Here is a 24,883-nt window from a genome sequence, read left to right on the forward strand (position 1 = left end):
CCCCCGGAACGCGATCTTTACACCCACTGGTGTGCCCCTTTTTTAGTTTGAGCCACTGCCCCTCAAAAAAACCCTCTGCATGTCACTGGTCCGTACCGATATCTAGCGGCTACTGAATTGTCCCTATCAATTCGATCAAACAGTATATAACCACTGTTGTTGAAATTTTGGCTACGAGTCATACCACTGATACACTACAAACCTGTACTCTTTCAAGGATGTGCATGAGTAATAACTAATGCTGTCAATCGATAAAATTTTTTTTACTAATTAATCGCACATTTTTTCTGAAATTAATCGCAATTCATCCCACCTAACATTAAAGTTTTTAAATATACTTTTATATTTCACAGTCAATCTTCAAATTAATCTACAAACAACATAAAGACAGTATATTTTTAATATTTGTTTAATGTCATCTTTTTTATGACTGAAGGCCAGTATCACTGATACCAAGTAATACTGATTTCCCTATAAAATGTTTCCATCTAATATTTAACTAATATTCCCCTCAGCAGAAATATACAGAAATTTAATTTGAACATTGAAATAAAGTTATCAAACACTAAGTTCTAAATGAAATACAGATGAATCCTTAAAACTATAAAAGTTATGGATTACAAAAGTTACTTTTGTTCTTGATGAACAGACATCACAGGTGCTGGTTATTAGGTTGTTTTGGCTTCTATTTCTTTAAGAGCTGCCGCTGCTGAACATGACGCGGCTCTGAAATGCATTGTATTTTCTCTCAGCTCTACCTTTTCTGACCCATTTCAGGTCGGACCCATTTCAGTCTTATCTAATGAGCTGACGAGTTGAATTGAGTGTGTTAGATGAGGGAGACAGTGCTTGGATGCTCCAGGACAGTTTTGAAAACCATTTCAGAGACATGTTCTTAATGTAACCCATATATAATATATTACATGCATGCAGTTTTATGGCAGCTTTAATCGCCTTTTTGGTAACTTCATGACTTAACTGACCAAGACATTGCATGCTCGTAGTTTCTTTCGCGATTTGATATGAAATGATACAGGCTATGTGTGTGCCGGCGGCTTTGTGTGTGTGTAATTGAAGAGCACGCTGTAACAAAGTTCGTAGTTCGGGAAAGGAGGAGGCGGGAACCGGCGAACATTTAAACACAATTTAATAACAAAATAAACACAAAACTGAAAATAGCACGACTGCTGCGCACAAACCGAAACAAAACAACATAAAATCCAGGCCTGGGGGCTGTTTCATAAAACAAGTTTACCAAATAAGCCAGGCTCATTTCAGTTAGTCTGACTTATTTTCACTTGATTTGGTTTCATAAAGCAAAATTACCATAGCTCAAATTCAGTCACTCTGGCAACTTATGCTGGGAAGCTAATCCGGTCCGGGGCAGGCTAACTGTCAGGTTAAGCTGAGTTCCTCTAACTCTGACCAATAGGAACACATCGATATTTCCACTGACTCTCTCACATACAATTATTTGACGTTATCAGTCCAAAAATAAAAGTATACAGAAAATGCAACTTAAATCAAATAAATAAAACTATAGGCTACAACCGACTGTATTTAATGTATTGTGCCCAAGATTTAATGACTTTGTTTTAAGATATTTGAAAACATTTTAACATGCGCATTCAGTTGATCAGCAGTTTCTAGCCATGCAGCCTTTCTCTCTGGTTTATGACAGCTGTACTTTATGGTTATTAGTAGAACATTAAAACATTACAATATCAAATTGCTCTTTAAAGCATTAAAAACACTAAATTAAAAGTTAAAAATCATTCAATTAAAATTTTTAATAAATAATATAAAATATTTCAATATTTTAAATGATAAGAGGAATACACTAACTCATTTGAGCTAGTAATCAGGGCTGTATTAGCTAGCTTACTTTTGATTTACAGTTACTGCTATCATAAAAATACACTTATGTAGGACTAAAATTCTACGTGTCACATTTAATGTCCAACAACAAATATTTTAGCAGAATGCATATTTTAGCGAGCATGTGCGCAGCAGCGCTCGTTCACTCGCGTAAGCCTCGCCCACTCCTGACAGGAAAATTGATATGTTTGCATGACTTTCTAACATTTACAGATGAAAAATATACCTGTGAAGTGTCAGTTATGCACTGAGGAAAACGCAATGTCTCAAATGTATTAAACGGCACAGATATTCGCTGTTTGACATGGTGGATCGATTTGATCCATGATCGACATTAAGGGCTGCTTAAGAATAAGTGTGCACATCAAATTATCCTGATTCATTGAACCTGGATCGAATTAGTGAGATTGCGTGAACTTAAATTGTCGTTTATGAAACCGCCTTAGTCCCGATTGATTTTTTAGGTTATTTCAAGTCAGGTTTTGGACTTTAATCCCCGCTTTTCTTAGCGTCTTTTATTAAACAGCCCCCTGGTCCTCTCTCATCCTTCATTCCTCCTCTTGTCGCTCATTATCATTTACTCCACCAGCCTCGCTCCGTTCCCACGGCTCTCGGCCCCGCCCCACTCATCACACACGCGCTGCGAGGACACTAAAGGTACTTGGCACTGAAGTGAAGCTGGAGTGCGCGTCTGAAATGTCTCCTGTTTGATGTGCTCGTAAAGACGTTCTGCGACTGAATAAATGCACTTCTTTTCAAGGAAAAAGTGACAGAATTAGCAGTTATGAGTGGGGTGGCCAACCCTAGGCCCCACTCCTGCGTTAACGGCGTTAAATAATTTTAACGCATTAAACTGAAAAAATTAATCGCCTGTGTTAACGCGCTAATTTTGACAGCATAGGTAATAACATAAAGTCAGTGTTTAAAACATACATGCAGGGTTTGTTGAATGATATGGTTTAATCTCTTTAATGTTATTAAACTGAATGTACAAAGCAAACTGTTTTTATGTCCCCAACACTGATTTAAATAAATTAATGGATTGCTGAAATATAAACTGCCGTCAGGCAGTGAAGCCACCGCAAGCATTCAAGCAGCCATATTACTATTCCCCACCAACAAAGGACATCATCATCATCGTCAGAGGACAGCCAAAACCTTGACCTAAAAACTCCCGATTTACAGTTGTACAGGATTCGTTTTTAGGATGTACATACATATATTAATAGTTTAGCTTAATACTTCAGATATTATCTGTAATGTTTATGGTCTTTTCAGAGAGGATAAGTGATATATAAAAATTGTCTGCTGCACACTGACAACACAGCTAACTGAACAAAAAAATATATTTCTTTATGTATTCTGGTTACTCCACTGCACACCTTGGATCACTTCCTCTTCACTCTTAACCTCAACATGGTTCCTGACACAACACATACCCCTACACGTGTCATCTTTCGACATAACCTACGCTCACTCTCACCCTCCCGGCTATCTGCTATGGTTTCATCTTCGCTTCCTTCCCCTAAACAGTTATCATCTTTTGATGCTAACAGTGCTACTGATACTTTCTGCTCCACTCTTACGTCTTGTTTAGACAGTGTCTGCCCCTTGTCTTCCAGGCCAGCCCGTAACACCCCTTCTGCCCCTTGGCTATCTGATGTTCTCTGTGAGTATCATTCTAAGCTCAGGGCTGCTGAAAGGTTATGGCGCAAATCAAAAAATCCTACTGATCTTAACGTGTATCAGTCACTCCTCTCTTCCTTCTCTGCTAATGCCTCCACTGCTAAAAGGACATACTATCATAACAAAATGAACAATTCGCCTAACTCTCTCATGCTCTTTAAAACATTTTCCGCCTTCCTTAGTCCTCCTCCTCCCCCTCCTTCATCAACTCTAACAGCTGACGACTTTGCCACATTCTTCATTAATACAATTAAAACCATCAGTGCACAATTTTCCACACCACAAACTGTCTAGCACATCTTACCAGCAAACACACTTGTTCCATTACTTATCTTGCTGGATCTGTCTGCTGGATCACTGGATCACTCCAGTGGTTTGAGTCTTACCTTTCAGATAGGTCCTTCAAGGTATCTTGGAGAGGTGAGGTGTCCAAGTCGCAACATCTAGATCTTTATTTGACCCTCCAACTCTAGCACTCTCTATTCTAATTCTGTTCTTTAAAAAAAACAGAAAAACGTTTCCCTATTAAAACATGCATTCAGAACAAAAGCAAAAAAGCCTCTAACACTAGCTTGCTCTATTCTTCTTCTATTCTATCTGTTTTCTTTTTATTTATTATATAATTTAAAAAAACCTTGCTACGTGTACTGCGTTAAGTTAACTGAGACTTGTTATAGCACTTGCATATTGCTTTTTTGTTGATTTTGATTGCTTCCATTGTCCTCATTTGTAAGTCGCTTTGGATAAAAGCGTCTGCTAAATGACTAAAGGTAAATGTAATGTATGTAATTATGCAGGCAATATTAAATAAACATATTTTGGGATTATTAGCAGAAATGGATTCAAATATACTTTGTTTATACTAGACCTGCACAATTAATCGTTAAAAGATCTTATTCCTAAATGACAACGATTCAGCTATGTCTATTGGAGCGTGAGCAGTATGTGTTTTGTCGCTGCCCATGTTAATGAATGAGAGGGTCGGCCATCACGCTTCTGCTGTGACCACTGTCATTCACTGATATGGGCAGTGACAAAACTCGCACTGCTCACGTTCCACTGATACTTGTGGTGTGAAACATGCGTTAAACTAAAAACTTTAAGGACTTTAGTTAAACCTTTGAAATACTGCAGCATTCAAATCGGTTTTCATGCTATTGCTGATTCAGAGAGAACAGCTGCCATATAGACGTACAGTATGAAACACAACAGTCTTTTCAACTATACGTTATCGTTATTTCCGTGTTACAGGGATTAACAGAAGTTCTGGGATACATACATCTCGACACTGGTATGTGTAGCGCTTATCCTCTTACGCCAGGAGGTGGCGACAACTGACTGTTTAAAAAAAAAAGCATTTGTCACTGAATGGTTCATTCTAGAGATTAATTCACAAATGCTGATAGTGAAACTAGTCTTTATGAATGAGACACTGACTCCTTCATTCAAATTATTTTATTTCATTCAAATTAATATATATTTTAAACAGACTTAAGCAATGAACATTTTGTCAGAACCTCTAGTACGTTATTTCATTTAGTTGTGTAATGTTTTGTTTTTCTTCAGAATCTTGTGAGAATCGCAATCTCCATTTTAACAAAAACAAAATTATGATTCTCTATTTTTCTAGAATCGTGCAGTTCTAGTTTATACCATACATCACCTTGCTTGGAGTGAGAGGAAATGCTTGGAAATAAAGCATGTCTTCAAGTCCATACGCAGTCAGCATTATTTCTCTCACTCTGCCTACAATGTGTGTATTTTATTTCCTATATGAGCAGCAGCTACTTTACTATTCAAGACAATACAAATTATATGGCATTTTACTTTCCATGGGAATGTGTGTATGTTGTTTAATTAATTATTAATTTAACCAACATTTAAATTTTCTTAACTGTTTCAAAACACATGCTGTTAACAAAATCATCAAAATCAATCTCTTACAGTACTGTTACTGTACAAATAAAAACAGTATGAATGTGAATAACTGTAGGTGCACTAAGTTGTATGTGCATACCTCACCCTAGTAAAAATTTAATATATTTAAAATACATTTAATACTAAGTATAGTTCATATGTATTAACATTATTTACTGACATATCACTGATACTGATATAAAATGTATCATTTAACATTATTTGGAGGACTACTTGAGCACATTTCCCAATATTAATCCTAAAATGTGTTTTAATGTCATTATTGATGAGCATTGTATGATCTTTGAATAATATCGGTCTTCAAATGCAATCTATAAAATATAATCAGATATACTTCAACATATCTTTAGTTGGACTTCAGCACTACTTCCGCACAATTAAAGTGCCTTAAGTACAAAATTAGTTCTTCCAATTTAGCAGACTTTAAGTTTACCAGTTTAGTATATTAAAAGTACATTTGTAGGGTATTTTTATTAAGCACAAAATATGAAAATGTATTTATAGTATACTTAGCATGGAATAAATGTATTTCAAATACATTTAGTTTATTTTTCACTAGGGTACAAATCATAAATTGATATTCTGACAATACATATCCTGTTGTGTTGTTATTTGTCTGCCGATCTGACATTCGCTACTGTAATGATTATATATTTTTTAATAAGCGGGGAAACTTCCAACTTTAAACAAATAAGCACTTGCATGCTTGGATATTTAGCATTGTAAGAATCTGTAAGGAGAACTCGGACATAAGAATGATGACTCATAAGGTAATGTTTTCTTATTAAAATCAGACAATTTCCTATTAATTCAATAGAATGTGTGAGAACTAGGGAATAGCAATATGATGGATCGGTGGCTTCACTTGTTATAATTATAATCTTGAGCAATCCAGTTCTCTATTATAGATCAGTGGTACCCTCTAATTCCAAAATAAAACCTACACCCTTGACTTCTTCTGTCTCCAGGTTGTTGAGTCCTGCTGCAGATGAAGGCTGTCAGTTTGTGACTGGAATTGTGGGTAAAAACCCGTTACTCCTGAGTGAGCTGAATCTGAGTGAACGTGAACTAGGAGACACACGAGTGAATCAGCTCGCTGCTCTACTGCAGGATAAACACTGTACACTCAACACACTCCAGTGAGTATTGTTTTCATTTATTATTGTAGATTTATAGGTGATCAAAAAGCAACAATTCTAAGTGATCACTGAATGTTGGCATCAAATTCTTCCTCATGTTCATCATTTTAGGCTGCGTGATTGTGATCTAACACAGAAAAGCTGTTCAGCTCTAGCTGCAGTCCTGAGATCAAACACCAGTCTGAAAGAGCTTGACATGAGCAACAATAACCTGCAGGATTCAGGAGTGAAGAAACTCCAGAGCGGATTAGAAAATACAAACTGCACACTGAAGAAACTCAGGTGAGTTCAATGAACCATCGTTTGATTTAATGATAACATTCTCTTTTATTCACAACTCTGGTATGGTTACTTGGACTTTTTTTCTTGGAACATAATACTCCTTACTGCTAAAAGATTGTGTGTATCTTTAGTCAAAAGCATTTACATTCACATTTATGTTGTGACTGTCTCAACTCTACCTGTGTCTGCAAAGTTGGGAAATTACATTCATATTTACATAGTAACTGTGCCTCAGATGCAGTCAACTGATGTCTGTAACTGTGTCTGTAAAGGTGTGACCCAAATGGTCCATACAGGACATGAGCCATACAGATGATGGGTGTGGGCCATAGGTGTTCTTTCTGGAACAGGATGTTTTTCACAACATGTTGCAGCAAAAACTCTGTACATAATCCAGTACTCAAAAGTCTTGTAAAATAATGTTTAGTATGCTTTTTATGACCTTATCTTACTATTGTCAGAAATATTAATTTTTACTCTCAAAGTTTAAACTTGATTTTTTCAAATACAGGGTACATACATGGCTCTCACATATTATTGTAGCACAATTTGTGCTGAATGTAGTGTAATGAGATTAATATGGCAAAAGTAATTGAAATTAGCACAAATGTTAGGGCATCTACAGCATCCCAAAATATACTCTATTAAATTAAAGAAAGGGAAAAGTGTGTATTTATCAGATGATGAATTATGTATTTTTCCAATAATCATAAGACAAAATATATAAGTGTCATTTTTATACAATTAATATTGCTGCAAAAAAAATATTTTATAAGAAAAGATCAACTTTATTTAATTTAAAATCTCTTTTCTGTAGGCTTTCAGACTGCAGTGTTACAGAAGAGGGTTATAAATCTCTGGCTTCAGCTCTGAGATCAAACCCTTCACACCTGATAGAGCTGGATCTCACAGGAAATGATCCTGGACCATCAGGAGTAAAGAAGCTCAGTGATTTACTACAGGATCCAAACTCTCAACTCAAGACACTGAGGTGAGACGTGATTAAATAATGCTAAATGAATGATATGCAGGAAAATTATTTATAGAAGTTTTATTTTGCTAATACATTTTGTTGCATCAAAACAAATTCAACCATTTTACATCTTTATCTAATTTTAGTTGAGAACTGAATTGAATCCTGCTTCATGTTCTCTTCTGTAGGTTTTTGAGTCCTGCTGCAAATGAGGACTGTAAATATCTAAATAAGGTTCTGGGTGAAAACCTGTTACTCCTGAGAGAGCTGAATCTAAGTGAACTAGGACACTCAGGACTGAAGAAACTTGCCGCTGTATTGCAGGATAAGCACTGTAAACTCAACACACTGATGTAGGTTTTTATCATAGTTATGTTGACACTTTTTAATATTTGGGAATTTGCTTCGGGGTGTGTTTCATGTATCTTTTACTAGAAAGTGTTTCCAATACTGTATCTTACTTAAAGGGGTCATATGATGCTGCTAAAAAGAACATTATTTTGTGTATTTGGTGTAATGAAATGTGTTTATGTGGTTTAAAGTTAAAAAAACACATTTGTAAAGCTAGATACCAACGGGTGATCCGTGTGTTGGTATCCTTCATACGGTGGAGCCACTGGAGGGGCGCGTGGTCTGAACAGAGAGTGAATTCCTGTCCCAGGAGGTAATAACGGAGGATGAGGATAGCCCACCGAATGGCCAAACACTCTTTTTCAATGGTGCTGTATCTGGTCTCTCTTTTTGAGAGCTTCCGACTCAGATACAGCACCGGCCGCTTCTCTCCTCCGACCACCTGGGACTGGACTGCACCCAGCCCCCTGTCCGACGTGACTGTCTGCAACAAAAAAGGGAGATCAAAGTTAGGAGAGTGTAAGAGCGGCCCACCGCACAGGGCAGCCTTTACCTTGGTTGGGGCCTGTTGGCACAGCTCCGTCCACTGGACCGGATCTGGTGCTTCCTTATTAGTGAGATCAGTCAGCGGGCTGGTGAGCTCTGAATAAATAGGAATAAACCTTCTATAATATCCCGCCAGCCCCAGGAACTGTCTCACCTCCTTTTTGTTCTTGGGACTTGGGCAGGCCACAATCGCAGCCGTCTTATCAATTTGGGGACGGACCTGCCCATGTCCCAAGTGGAAGCCCAGATACCGTACCTCCACACGCCCAATTGCACACTTCCGCGGGTTCGCCGTTAGTCCAGCCATCCTCAGCGTGCAGATATTCCATGCCAAATTGATGCTTTTAAAACCATACCCGTGCCTGAACCGATACTTTAAAAAAAAATAAAAAATACCCCAAATAGGATGGATGGGCCATTATTGAGCGCTATAAACACATTTAATGTCTGTTTCGTTCATTCTGGACGCCAGAGGGCGGACTCGCGCAGAAACTCCACATGTGCATCACAGAAGAAATAGCATCAGGAAATGCTAACATTGGCATTGCTATCGCAAGGCATTGCTATCGCTGTAACTGAGTAAACAGAATATATAAATGTTTTGAATGATAAAACAAAGACAATAAACACTTGACTGCGTCAATGTAGTGTTTTTCAAGCCATCTTTGGTATTTTCATCATAATTAAGTATATTTATAATCCATTGCTAATCGACATAGCCTTTTTACCATATGCTTTTTACAGTATAGAACATATTCTGTGACAAGAAGCCACATCAGATCACAAAAGGAAGCAGTTGTGGAGTAAAAACTTTAGTGTTCTCTTTTGTTGGACAACAGGTTTAGAAACGCTTCTCATTTCAAGTCATTAAAAGGGAAGTTTAGCTTTAGGCATTTTAATTTAAGAATGTTTAGCTTAGCTAGCTAACGGTATCTACCTGCTGCCATCAGAGCAAGTGTAATTGCTGCATTCACGCGCTCCTCGGATGCTCTCATTTCCCGAGTTGTGCTTTTAAGTCGGAATGTGAAAGCAACATGGACACTCGCGTTACTACAAAGATGTGATGGATTTGTATTATTAGAGCTTTCTGACTTGTGTTTGTGAATTTTCTCAGTCGGGAAATAATTTTTCACGTGCGGTGCCAGTGATCCTTACATCCATTTTGGAGAACCAGAGAACAAAATTTCAATCGATCGCTCAAGCATTTAAGTGGCACCGAAATCTGCATTCTGATTCGGTTCTAGTACATTCCGGTTACATAGGTACCGGTGCCAATGGGTTTCGGTACTCAACCCTAGCGCTATGTGGCTGGAGGATCTTGTCCATGAGACGCTGAAAGGTGGCAGGAGCCCCGAACAACTCGAATGGAAGAGTAATAAATTGGTGTAATCCAAACGGCGTTGTAAAGGCTGTTTTTTCCTTGCATAATGGCGACGAGGGGATCTGCCAATACCCTTTCATTAAATCCAGTGTTGAATAAAAGCAAGCCGAATCTAACCGATCAAGCATCTTGTCAACTCGGGACATTGGATAAGCATTGAATTTCGACACTGCATTCACCTTTCTGTAATCAGCAAAGAAACAGACCGGGCCATCTGTTTTAGGCACTAAAACTATCGGGCTCACCCAGTCGCTATGCGATTCTTCTATTACTCCCAACTCTAGCATGGCCTTTAATTCATCCTGTACCACTTTTTTTTGTGTGTTACAGTAAACGATAGGGACGGCTGTGAACCACTTCCCTGGGGATCGTTTCGATGTGGTGTTGTATGAGGTACATGCGACCGGGCAGGGGTGAAAACACATTTGCAAAATCTGCTTGCAACTTGGCTAACTCAGTAAGCTGCAGCGTTGAGAGGTGATCTCACCTGGGGACCAGAGAAAAGCGTATTGGTTTTGACAGCCGCTTCTGGTCCGAGATCTTCCTCTGCCGATACGGCCGCTGCTAACTCAACCAATGTCACCTCATTCCAGCATTTTAAAAGATTGAGATGATAAATTTGACATGAATTGCCCCTGTCTGTTCGCTTTACCTCATAATCAAGATCCCTCACTCGCCGTGTAACCACAAGAGGTTGTTGCCACTTTGCGAGTAATTTAGAACTAGATGTTGGAAGTAATACAAGCACTTTCTCTCCCGGTGTAAATTGACGCTCTCGCGTATCCCTGTTGTACAGCCGACTTTGTCTTGAGCCTGGAGCAAATTCTCCATAGAAAGCCTGCCCCAAGGTGTGGAGTTTTGCTCGGCGGTCCATGACACACTGAATTTCACTACGGCTGTTTGAAGGCCCCTCCTCCCAAGCCTCCCTAATGACGTCAAGCACCCCCCGGGGCTGACGACCATAGAGAAGTTTGAATGGGGAAAACCCGGTGGAGGCTTGTGGAACCTCCCTTACCGCAAACAACAGGGGCTCAAGCCATTTATTTTATTTTTATTTTATTTATTTTTGATGTCCTCCTTTACAAACTTACGAACCATGTACTTTAACGTACGATTAAATCGTTCTGCCAAGCCGTCTGTTTGTGGGTGATAGACACTGTTGCGAATCGATTTAATGCCCAAAAGTTTGTATAGTTCGCTAAATGTACGTGACATAAACGCTGTGCCCTGATCAGTGAGAATCTCTTTAGGGATTTCCACTCGGGAGATGACTTGAAACCATGCATCTGCCACACTCTTTGCAGAGATGGTGCATAACGGCACTGCTTCTGGGTATCGTATTGCGTAGTCCACCAGAACTAATGCAAAATGATGTCCGCGTGCTGAACTTTCTAATGGCCCGATGATGTCCATACCAATTCTCTTGAAGGAGACACTACCCCATTGTGGGGTTCGAGGGGGCACGTTACTACGTGACCTGGGAGTAGGAATGGGGTGAGAGAGAGCAGGAAGGGAAGGAGAGGGGTTGGAGAGAGAGAGGTTAATAAGGGGCACGCCACCAGATGGTCTTCAGCTAGCTGGATGGCCTGCGTCAGCGATGTCGGCTGGTGGCATTGGACCAACTCGGCCATCCCACGTGGTAGCTGAGTGATGAACTGCTCCAGCACCACCAGATCGACCACTTCCTCAACATTGCTTTCCTCAGACATCAGCCACTTGCAGGCAAGCATACCGGAGCTGTTGGGCCATCACAAATGGTCGACCGTTTTCCCCAGCTCCCCTGACCGAAAGCGTTGACGATGTTGTTCGGGGGTATGGCCAACTCATTGAAGAATGGCCCGCTTGAGATCATCGATCATTAGATTAAATCACTATTGGTAGCACAATTTATTGTAATGCTTTTTTCCTCAGTTGGTCAGAACAGATGTGGCAGACGTGTTACTTGTTCAGATGACAATATACAGTGAAAATTCTTATTTGGGTCATATATTCCAAGACGTAAGCTAGAATCTATGATTGTGAAGTACAGTAAATATCCACACCGGTGTGGTGACTGACTGCCACACACACTCCTCAAAACATTAGATTAATCCGCGCTGGAGCTGTGCCAGAGTACAACCCACGCAAGGAAGATAATTCCGCAAACAGCTGAAATTCCAGGTTTTCAAACAGAGATGGTGACAAAGTGGCAAAACATACGGTCTGCAGCTTTAAATAACAGTTAACAAATGAATAACTATTGAATTTTGTCATGCCTAATGAATAATTATTATTAATTATCTACTAGTTCAGTTTCAGAGAAAATAACTATAATATAAATACTAATGAGCAGTCATACTCAATTAGCCATTACAGTAATGAGGTTGTGGCCCTTTCTTCTTTACTACTAATGTTGTTATTATTATTATTATAAAAATGCAATGTGAATAAATACATATACAACAAATTTCATAGAAGTTTTTGCCTGTATGTTCAATAATCGCTTTGTTAGCGTATTCTTTATCCAGAAATCAACTTCAGAAAAGAACCTCACCTCAACTCTTAAGTGCCTTGCCATAACTAACCAACTTAGCTCAGACAATTTTATAATTTTATTTACAGTACACTGTCTCTCTGTTGTGTTTCTTTTAATACAGTTTGAACAACAGCTATATCGCAGAAGAAGATTGTCGTGTTCTGGCTGCAGCTTTAAATTTAAACCCTTCAAATATGAAGGAGATGAATCTGAGTGGGACTAAAATCAGAGACTCAGGACTGAAGATCTTCTCTACTCTGTTTGAGAATGAACAATGTAGACTGCAAAAGCTGAAGTAAGTATTTGTGTAAAACAAATGCTGACCACTGCAAAAATGTATACATATTTTTCATGCAAATCATATATTGTTGGATTAAAGCAGTATTAGCCAAAGCTACTAGTTGCATAATTGTATGTGTAGCTTATTTTTTCTCTCTTCTACAGTTTTAATTGCATCGGCATTGCAGAGGAAGGTTGTGCTGCTCTGACTTCAGCATTTGATTCAAACCCTTCAAACCTGAAAGAGCTGGATCTGAGTGGGAATAAACTGGGAAACTCTGGAGTAACAGAAATCTGTACTCTGCTGGGAAATTCACAGTGCACACTGCAGATACTCAGGTTTGAATTTGGTTAATTTAAACATGAACAAATTTCTACCAGTAATGTCCCATTAGCATGTAAATAATAAGCACATTACTATGAATGTTGTTTCTACTTATTTAGCAATTGATTGCATTTGATTTCTTGATTTGGTTGCTGTTTTTTCTTCTTCTAGAATGTCAGACTGCAGTGTTACAGAAGAGGGTTATAAATCTCTGGCTTCAGCTCTGAGATCAAACCCTTCACACCTGATAGAGCTGGATCTCACAGGAAATGATCCTGGACCATCAGGAGTGAAGCAGCTCAGTGATTTACTACAGGATCCAAACTCTCAACTCAAGACACTGAGGTGAGACGTGATTAAATAATACCACATAAATGACATGTAGATTAATTATTCATAGAAATATTTTTTCCACTAACACAGTAAGCTTTACAATTTTTGTTTTATAAAGGTTTAAGTTTAAGATAAACAAAATCTGACTGATTGCACCAAATGTAGTTAAATTGAATCTTTCTCTTCTGCAGGTTGTTGAGTCCTGCTGCAGATGAAGGCTGTCAGTATGTGACTGGAATTGTGGGTAAAAACCCGTTACTCCTGAGAGAGCTGAATCTGAGTGAACGTGAACTAGGAGACACACGAGTGAATCAGCTCGCTGCTCTACTGCAGGATAAACACTGTAAACTCAACACACTCCAGTGAGTATTGTGCATGGTTTGATCATGGGTGTAGCTTAGTGGGTGAAAGATATTTTCAAATATATAAAAATAAATGTTCAGTTGCAAAATAAATAAAGTAATTAAAGTAATAAATTCAAATAAATAAATAAATAATCTAATACTTTCTGATCTCTCCCACAATCTTGTTTGCGTATTTAAGCTGAATCTGTTTTAGCGGTTCGTAGCCAATCATGACTGCAGTTTGGCTATGGTAAATTGACAGTTGTGTGGCATGAATAGGTATTTGACTTGCACTCACCCTGTCACAGGAATAAATATAGTTATCTTTGCAGGTTGAAAGAGAAGGTTTAGAGCTCTCAGCACACTGCATTTCATCCTTAAAATGTTTTTTGGGGCCAGATTTACTAAGCAGGGCAAATTAGCACGAGAGCGCAATTCCCAAACAGCGCAAAAGGGAGGGGGAATTTCTGCGGGGGATTTACTGACAATGCACAAATTAAGGAACACAGACATAACATCTCATTTACATATCGACCAACGCAATATACCAAGCGCAGCGCAAATAAGCAGAGCCGATGCTCATCAGGTGCGGGTAATCTACTCGCAGGCACAGCTTGTTACATGTAAAGTGACAAACACGTACTCTTTAATATAGATTTTACGTAAATGTTTTTTTTTTCTCCGCTAGACATGTGCCGGTATTCGGTAATGCAATATATCATGTTAATGAATATGCATGATATTGTTATCGTGGGCACTTGAAAATACAGAGAATACTTATTTATAACAAATTATTCCGAATTTTGAATGCATTTTAAGAATATTTTCCCATCAACTGGTCACAATGCACAACACCTCTGTATGCTGCGTTAAAGACGCGTATGCACTCTGATGTAAACAAGCACGGATGAGAAGCACATGGCGGAATGCATGAGAGACGCACATTCACTCTGTGACAGCAGATGGCGCTGAACATAATGCAGCTGTTACCCTGGAAACAAAACAGTTGTGCTTCTTTCTGTTTCTGAAATGTGTTTACGTTATTTAAATAGCCTAGTATGTCTAAATATTTAACTATTTGGCACTGTGATGAACACCAATCAAATACACATATCTGAATGGCTATTTATTTTCAAACGTTTTAATCTGGACTACAACATGCCCTAGATATTGTTTGAAAATGTTTTGATTCTTTATTGTTCTGTCAAACTTTACATTAGGGCTTCATTAGTTAACATTAGTTATACTACGGGGCTGTTGAATGCTTCACCACCTCGGGTGTGCATTATTTTTCTAATAATTCATGGCCCGTCATCAATTATTCCTTAATTACTTAGTTAAGAAGTGAGTACACCCCTCACATTTTTGTAAATATTTTACTATATCTTTTCATGTGACAACACTGAAGAAATGACACTTTGCTACAATGTAAAGTAGTGAGTGTACAGCTTGTATAACAGTGTAAATTTGCTGTCCCCTCAAAATAACTCAACACACAGCCATTAATGTCTAAACCGCTGGCCACAAAAGTGAGTACACCCCTAAGTGAAAATGTCCAAATTGGGCCCAATTCTAGAATGCCAGACTGCAGTGTTACAGAAGAGGGTTATAAATCTCTGGCTTCAGCTCTGAGATCAAACCCTTCACACCTGATAGAGCTGGATCTCACAGGAAATGATCCTGGACCATCAGGAGTGAAGCAGCTCAGTGATTTACTACAGGATCCAAACTCTCAACTCAAGACACTGAGGTGAGACGTGATTAAATAATACCACATAAATGACATGTAGATTAATTATTCATAGAAATATTTTTTCCACTAACACAGTAAGCTTTACAATTTTTGTTTTATAAAGGTTTAAGTTTAAGATAAACAAAATCTGACTGATTGCACCAAATGTAGTTAAATTGAATCTTTCTCTTCTGCAGGTTGTTGAGTCCTGCTGCAGATGAAGGCTGTCAGTATGTGACTGGAATTGTGGGTAAAAACCCGTTACTCCTGAGAGAGCTGAATCTGAGTGAACGTGAACTAGGAGACACACGAGTGAATCAGCTCGCTGCTCTACTGCAGGACAAACACTGTACACTCAACACACTCCAGTGAGTATTGTGCATGGTTTGATCATGGGTGTAGCTTAGTGGGTGAAAGATATTTTCAAATATATAAAAATAAATGTTCATGTTCAGCAGGGCAAATTAGCACGAGAGCGCAATTCCCAAACAGCGCAAAAGGGAGGGGGAATTTCTGCGGGGGATTTACTGACAATGCACAAATTAAGGAACACAGACATAACATCTCATTTACATATCGACCAACGCAATATACCAAGCGCAGCGCAAATAAGCAGAGCCGATGCTCATCAGGTGCGGGTAATCTACTCGCAGGCACAGCTTGTTACATGTAAAGTGACAAACACGTACTCTTTAATATAGATTTTACGTAAATGTTTTTTTTTTCTCCGCTAGACATGTGCCGGTATTCGGTAATGCAATATATCATGTTAATGAATATGCATGATATTGTTATCGTGGGCACTTGAAAATACAGAGAATACTTATTTATAACAAATTATTCCGAATTTTGAATGCATTTTAAGAATATTTTCCCATCAACTGGTCACAATGCACAACACCTCTGTATGCTGCGTTAAAGACGCGTATGCACTCTGATGTAAACAAGCACGGATGAGAAGCACATGGCGGAATGCATGAGAGACGCACATTCACTCTGTGACAGCAGATGGCGCTGAACATAATGCAGCTGTTACCCTGGAAACAAAACAGTTGTGCTTCTTTCTGTTTCTGAAATGTGTTTACGTTATTTAAATAGCCTAGTATGTCTAAATATTTAACTATTTGGCACTGTGATGAACACCAATCAAATACACATATCTGAATGGCTATTTATTTTCAAACGTTTTAATCTGGACTACAACATGCCCTAGATATTGTTTGAAAATGTTTTGATTCTTTATTGTTCTGTCAAACTTTACATTAGGGCTTCATTAGTTAACATTAGTTATACTACGGGGCTGTTGAATGCTTCACCACCTCGGGTGTGCATTATTTTTCTAATAATTCATGGCCCGTCATCAATTATTCCTTAATTACTTAGTTAAGAAGTGAGTACACCCCTCACATTTTTGTAAATATTTTACTATATCTTTTCATGTGACAACACTGAAGAAATGACACTTTGCTACAATGTAAAGTAGTGAGTGTACAGCTTGTATAACAGTGTAAATTTGTTGTCCCCTCAAAATAACTCAACACACAGCCATTAATGTCTAAACCGCTGGCCACAAAAGTGAGTACACCCCTAAGTGAAAATGTCCAAATTGGGCCCAAAGTGTCAATATTTTGTGTGGCCACCATTATTTTCCAGCACTGCCTTAACCCTCTTGGGCATGGAGTTCACCAGAGCTTCACAGGTTGCCACTGGATTCCTCTTCCACTCCTCCATGATGATGACATCACGGAGCTGGTGGATTTTAGAGACCTTGCGCTTTTCCACCTTCCGTTTGAAGATGCCCCACAGATGCTCAATAGGGTTTAGGTCTGGAGACATGCTTGGCCAATCCATCACCTTTACCCTCAGCTTCTTTAGCAAGGCAGTGGTCGTCTTGGAAGTGTGTTTGGGGTCATTATCAAGTTGGAATACTGCCCTGTGGCCCAGTCAGCAATAACACCAAATTTAACACACCTGCTCCCCATTCACATCTGAGACCTTGTAACACTAATGAGTCACATGACACCGGGGATAGAAAATGGCTAATTGGGCCCAATTTGGACATTTTCACTTAGGGGTGTACTCACTTTTGTGGCCAGTGGTTTAGACATTAATGGCTGTGTGTTGAGACACCGGCCAGCTTTTTCTGCCAATTTCCTGTTACCCAACACACGGAAAGAAACTGGCTCAATGCGGAAACTGTAAATCTCGCGAAGGTGTTCGGTGTTGCCAGCCCGCAGCTCTACAGATGTCTGCCATAGAGGCGCCGTGCACCAGCACATAGGAGGCGACACTCCGTGTGGAGTGAGCCCTCACCCCCAGGCGGCACGGCTTGCCTTGGGATTGGTATGCCAAGGCGATGGCATCCACTATCCAGTGGGCCAACCTCTGCTTGGAGACAGCCTTTCCTTTCTGCTGACCTATGTAGCAGACAAAGAGCTGCCTACGCTCCAACCTCTCTTGCAGGAAGGAAAGCACAACTCGAATCGTTCATTTTCGGGGGACTTTTTGCCGAGAAGAACACCATTATTTGCGAACAGACTCCACTTCAGTGCATAAGTTTGCCTCGTAGAGGGAGCTCTAGCCTGAGTGATGGTGTCCACCACTGCCCGTGGAAGATCACTTAAGTCTGCCATGTCCCATCCAGGAGCCACACATGGAAGTTCCAAAGATCTGGATGCGGGTGCCACATGGTGCCAAGCCCCTGAGAAAGTAGATCCTTCCTCAGAGGGATGCGCCAGGGAGGGGCTGTCGTGAGGAGCATAAGTTCCGGAAACCAAGTCCAGGTGGGCCAGTACGGCGCAACCAGCAGGACCTGTTCCTCATCCTCCCTGACCTTGCACAGTGTCTGTGTGAGGAGGCTCACTGGGGGAAACGCATATTTGCGTAGAGCCCGAGACCAGTGGGAGGACTCTTGGGAAGCAAACCGGTCTACCTGGGCTTCCCCGAATAGACACCAACTCAGCCGGAGTGATGGTGTCCACCACTGCCCGTGGAAGATCACTTAAGTCTGCCATGTCCCATCCAGGAGCCACACATGGAAGTTCCAAAGATCTGGATGCGGGTGCCACATGGTGCCAAGCCCCTGAGAAAGTAGATCCTTCCTCAGAGGGATGCGCCAGGGAGGGGCTGTCGTGAGGAGCATGAGTTCCGGAAACCAAGTCCAGGTGGGCCAGTACGGCAGGTGGGCCAGTTCCTCATCCTCCCTGACCTTGCACAGTGTCTGTGTGAGGAGGCTCACTGGGGGAAACGCATATTTGCGTAGAGCCCGAGACCAGTGGGAGGACTCTTGGGAAGCAAACCGGTCTACCTGGGCTTCCCCGAATCGACTCCAACTCAGCCGGATCGTCTCGGGATGGAGTCGCCATTCCCTGGGGAGCGTGAGCTATCGTGAGAGAGCATTGGCTGCACGATTGAGCTCCCCTGGGATGTGAACAGCACGCAGTGACTTGAGCCGCGTCTGACTCCGCGTCTGAGATGGCAGGCGAGTTGTGACAAGCGATGTGAATGTAGACCTCCCTGCCGGTTGATGTACGACACAGCCGCAGTGTTGTCCGTGCGGACCAACACGTGCTTGCCGTGTAGCAGCGGCCGGAACTGCCACAAGGTGAGATGCACTGCCAACAACTCCAGGCAGTTGATGTGTCAAAATAGTCGAGGCCCCGTCCAGGACACCGAGGCTGCCTGCCTGTTGTATGTAGCATCACAGCCTGTACTGGAGTCATCTGTCGTGACAACAACATGCCGGGACACTTGTTCTAAGGGCACCCCGGGCCCACAGAAAAGCAAGGTCTGACCAGGGGCTGAATGTGCACAATATGTACCGCGGCGCCATGCCCATCTCAGGACTTGGGAGTGTAACCAGTGCTGAAGTGGTCTCATATGAAGCAACCGAGTGGCGTTACTGTGGCTGCAGATGCCATTTGCCCCAGGATCTTCTGAAATTGTTTCAGCGAAACCACCATCCTGCCTCTGAAGGAACTCAGGCCGTCCAGCACTGACTGGGCACGCTTGTTGGTGAGACGCGCTGTCATAATCACAGAGTCAAACCCCAAAGAGATCTTCCAGGACACCGAGGCTGCCTGCCTGTTGTATGTAGCATCACAGCCTGTACTGGAGTCATCTGTCTTGACAACAACATGCCGGGACACTTGTTCTAAGGGCACCCCGGGCCCACAGAAAAGCAAGGTCTGACCAGGGGCTGAATGTGCACAATATGTACCGCGGCGCCATGCCCATCTCAGGACTTGGGAGTGTAACCAGTGCTGAAGTGGTCTCATATGAAGCAACCGAGTGGCGTTACTGTGGCTGCAGATGCCATTTGCCCCAGGATCTTCTGAAATTGTTTCAGCGAAACCACCATCCTGCCTCTGAAGGAACTCAGGCCGTCCAGCACTGACTGGGCACGCTTGTTGGTGAGACGCGCTGTCATAATCACAGAGTCAAACCCCAAAGAGATCTTCTGCACAGGGGAGAGTTTGCTCTTTTCCCAGTTGACCCGAAGCCCCAACTTGCTGAGGTGCCAATGCACGGTGTCCCTGTGATCGCTCAACTGCTCTTAGGCTCTTTCTTTCAGAGCATGCTTCACAACTCCTTGTTCAAGCTCTTGTTCTGTCCAGGCTGGACTATTGCAATGTTCTCTTGGCAGGTCTTCCAGCCAGTTCTATCAAACCTTTACAATTAATCCAGAATGCGGCAGCAAAATTAATTTTTATTGAGCCAAAAATAATTCACGTCACACATCTGTTTATCAATTTGCACTGGCTACCAATAGCTGCTCGCATAACATTCAAGGCATTGATGTTTGCCTACAAAACCACCACTGGCTCTGCACCCCTTTACCTAAATTACTTCAGACTTATGTGCCCTCTAGAAGCTTGAGTTTTGCAAGTGAATGTCATTTTATTGTGCCATCCCAAAGAGGCACAAAATCACTTTCACTGGCTTTTAAATTAAATGTTCCCTCCTGGTGGAATGACCTGCCCAACTCAATCCAAGCAGCTGAGTCCTTAGCCATCTTCAAGTATCGGCTAAAAACACATCTCTTCCATCTTTATTTGACCCTCTAACTCTAGCACTCTCTATTCTAAATCTATTCTTTAAAAAAACTTGTCCCTTTTAGACTTGCACTCTATTCATTTACTGCTTGTATTCTTTAAAAAAAATAACACTAGCTTTTCTAATCTTTTTGTATTCTATCTGTTCTTTTGTATTTATTATACAATTAACAAAATCAAAAAAGGCCTCTAACACTAGCATGCTCTATTATTTTTCTATTCTATCTGTTTTCTTTTTATTTACTATATAATTTTAAAAACTCTTGCTACGTGTACTGCGTTAAGCTAACTGAGACTTGTTATAGCACTTGCATATCATTGCTCTTTTGCTGATTTTGATTGATTCTATTGTCCTCATTTGAAAGTTGCTTTGGATAAAAGTGTCTGCTATATGACTAAATGTAAATGTAAATTACCGGGCCATGATGAGCCAGTCATCAAGATAGTTGAGGATCCTGATGCCTACTTCCCATAATGGGGTAAGGGCACTCTCCGCGACTTTCGTAAAGACACGGGGGGACAGGGAAAGTCCGAAGGGGAGGACCCTGTACTGCCATGCCCGACCCTCGAACGCAAACCGTAGCAACGGTCTGTGTCGAGGAAGAATCGAGACATGAAAGTAAGGTCCTTCAGGTCAACCGCTGCAAACCAATCCTGGGGCAGAATGCATCTGATGATGCACTTCTGCGTCAACATCTTGAACGGAAGCTTGTGAAGGGCCTGATTCAAGACTTGCAGATCCAGGATTGGCCCGAAGGCCACCGCCTTTCTTGGGTACGATGAAGTAAGGGCTGTAAAACCCCTGCCTCATCTCGGCTGGAGGGACCGGCTAGATTGCATCCTTTGCCAGGAGGACAGCAATCTCCTCACGCAAGACAGAACTCGGCTGCCACCAAAGTCTCGAGAATGCCGCTGAACTTGGGAGGTCGCCTGGCAAACTGAATCGCATAGCTAAATTGTCCAGCGACACGGGCTAGGTAGTGCAAGCCACGCCCCCAGAAAATTTACAAATGGCACCAAAGGAGCAACTGACGTACCCACGGTTGTGCAGTGGAGGGGAGTAGAGCTGGATGGTACAGAAGGCATCACATTCTGACTTATCCCCGCAGAATTACCTAAGTCCCCAAGGGGACTGGCCAGAGATGCGTGGAGAGTCATTGCGTCTCCCAACCACAGTCTCTTGGCTGCTGGCAAGAAGGGGCATCGCGGACGAGAGTGAGGAGGCAGTGCGTTGCACACTGTCAGTCCACGAGCTTGAGAACCCGGAAGAAAAGGAAATAGCTCGTTTTTTTGACAATGTGATGGAACAGAAACAAAACGAAGCAAAAGATTCTCCACCCGGCCCTCCTCCAGGAGAAGAAGCGGCGCTGTACTCGCTGTCTCCTGAGAAACGGACGTGTCAGGGCCACTTTGTTGCCTTCCTGGACGATTTCGGGGGCCGGCTGGTGATGACGAGCAGACTGAGGCCTGGCCCACGGGGAAGCGGTGGCTGGTGGTGCATCACGCTGGGGCAAGATGTGTTGGATGGCCTCAGTTTGCTTCTGCACTGCCAAGAACTGCTGGGCAAAGCCCTCAACAATGGGAACAGTGGATTTCGCCGAACAGCCCAGCCTGGGAGATGGGAGCAATCTTTCATCTCTGCCAGGTTGATCCAGTAATGGTGCTCTTGGATCACCAGAGTGGACATCACCTTCCCGAGGGACTGCGCCGTGACTTTCGTCATGCTCCCGCATCAACCTCGGGTCGGTGCTACCCTCGTGCATTTTTTCAGTGCCTTGGCTTGGTGTACTTGCAGGATAGCCATGGCGTGCAGGGCAGAGAGCGGCCATCAGCTTACAGGCTTTGGACGGGAGATGAGGACGATTCCTCCAAGTGGGGCTGTTTTGCGGGCACAAGTGCACCGCAACCGCTCTCTCCACCTGGGGAATGTCGACGTACCCCCTGGCCGCCTCGCCATCGAGGGTAGTGAGGATGGAGGAGGGAGACGAGCGGCTTCTGGCGGTAAAAGGGTCCGTCCACGACTTCGTCAGCTCCTCATGCACCTCAAAGCCACTGTTGTTGCGGTTGTGAGCCACGTCCCGCCCCGAGAAACCAATCATCCAGCCGTGAAAGCTCGGGACTGGGCGGTCTGTTGATCTCCAGCCCAATACTCACGGCTGCCCGGGTAAGCAATAGCCATCCTTTCCGGGTCCGATTCTGCGGCGGCCACAACACAGGGGGCAGCCCCACACAATCTTCATCCTCAGAGGACAAAAGCCCATCCCCCAATGCTGCAATCGACATCTGATCTTCTGGCGGCACACCGAATGAAATACTGGGCCCGGCGGAGAAGCACTTACTGTGATCCTCAGATCTCCCAGAGCGCTAGCCGGTGGTCCTCTGTTCGAGCCAGAGAGACCGGGACGGGTAGCAGCAGAGGTTGCCTCTCTTTTCAGAATTGCAACAATGATATGCTCATGCACCCACAAAAGACGCATGAGTCATCCACGAACGCTGTCCAGACACTGAAGACAATGATCGTGTCCGTCCTCAGAAGACGGGTAACAACCACAACCAAGAGGACACGGACGGAACGGCATCTTTAAAAAAACACGAGCCGTCCGAGATTTGCTCTTTTTGGAAATTTGCTCTTTCAGTTGAAGTGCCCAGGGAATCGCTAGAGACAGAGACACCGCTGTTCGCATCGTAACGCCAACAAGAACAGCTTCCAGACAGATGATGATATGGCTTTGTGGAGATCAAGCACGTTCATCCACTCGGCTCCGAAGCAAAAATTTGATGAATGGATGCACCTGTGGCCTATTTATACCGGTATGCATGGGGAGTGGCTCAGGTATGCAAAATTCACTAGCCAAAATGCATTGGCGTTTTCAGAGATGATTGGGGCTCCCAAGTAAATCCCCTAATGTCATCACGACATTACTCGAAGTGACCGACAGATAGGGATTTCTCATTAGTTCAAAAAAAGCTTTGTTGAAAAGTTATGAGAAAAATTGCCTTTGCATTGCCTTCCTCGTGATCCTAACACTGTATCCAAACCAGATATGAGCGTTGTTGCATTGCATCGCAAATCCATTTCTCCTTCATGTCAGAAGCAGCATGAGCAGTTGGAGTGTGTATTTACCTTGTCACTTTTGCTTTGTCTGTTACAGATTGTTTGATATGTACTGAGTATTTATACGTTTGTAACCAAAATGATCCAAATTGTTTTCAGAGTATGTCACAGCAGCATCCATCTGCTATTTTAAAATGCAGTGGGTGTTTACCTCCATGTCTTGAATATGGCATGCCTATAAAAACAGATTGTTTTAAAGAGAGTTAAAAAAAACAGGATAGAAAATAGCCTGTTACTTCTAAATTATGGTGCTTTTTATAGTATTTAAAAGTTCAAAAACAATACAGTGCAAAACAATGAAATATTAGAATATAACTTCAAGTTGTTTTAATATTAATGAATTTTTTTATGAAATTTTATTTTACTAATAAAGTTACACAAATAATTCCAGTGAATTGACTTGGTAATTGTTGTTATACAGTTAAGCTCTTGTGGTACCCACCATTTGTTTGAATGATTTCATGCTCTTTGGACATGTGCATCATAATATATAGACATGCTTTACAAAACTTCAATCTCAGCTTTAATTTGATATATGGCACAATTTCAGGATAATTATGCTTCAAATGTGTTGCATCTTTAAACAAAGCTTGTTTTTACATTGGAATTGATCAAAAACATTATTTTCTGAGTCTGAAATTCAGCAAACCTTTGGCATGGCCTTACTCATTCAGTATTAAAGATATCAAGGGTTTCTTTTCACAGAATGTTCTTTACATCATGTAGGATGATTTCATGTGGGAAAAACAGTGAATAAAAAAAATGACTTTAGCTGGGTTTTCACAGACAGAGACACAAATAATTTTTTCCAATGATTATTGTCTTATTATTTTTTTATTATTGTTTTATTATTTGTATAATACATATTTTCTCAACAAAACTGCAGACTGTTATCAACTATATGTTTAACGCTACACTGGACCCATAAGGAGGATTGTCCATGCAAATACCATAAAAATATAACCAGATCATCTAACCTACATTCTCTTCTGCTTTCTGTAGGTTTTTGAAA

At 41.6% G+C, this 24,883-nt stretch overlaps 1 protein-coding gene across 1 annotated transcript in view; it reads left to right on the forward strand.

The window, feature by feature from the left end:
- Positions 1-24,883, forward strand: part of LOC107573273 (protein NLRC5-like) — a 139,759-nt gene that overhangs the window by 54,139 nt on the left and 60,737 nt on the right. Inside the window, 11 exon segments of the mRNA XM_016259702.1 lie at positions 6,471-6,641; positions 6,753-6,923; positions 7,741-7,914; positions 8,085-8,249; positions 12,811-12,984; positions 13,134-13,307; positions 13,465-13,638; positions 13,818-13,988; positions 15,547-15,720; positions 15,900-16,079; positions 18,371-18,382. Of these exon segments, the coding sequence (XP_016115188.1) occupies positions 6,471-6,641; positions 6,753-6,923; positions 7,741-7,914; positions 8,085-8,249; positions 12,811-12,984; positions 13,134-13,307; positions 13,465-13,638; positions 13,818-13,988; positions 15,547-15,720; positions 15,900-16,079; positions 18,371-18,382 (1,740 nt within the window).

This window comes from Sinocyclocheilus grahami, unplaced genomic scaffold, assembly GCF_001515645.1.
Source record: "Sinocyclocheilus grahami isolate Dianchi unplaced genomic scaffold, SAMN03320097.WGS_v1.1 scaffold1909.1, whole genome shotgun sequence".
In the NCBI taxonomy this organism is placed as follows: Eukaryota; Metazoa; Chordata; class Actinopteri; order Cypriniformes; family Cyprinidae; genus Sinocyclocheilus; species Sinocyclocheilus grahami.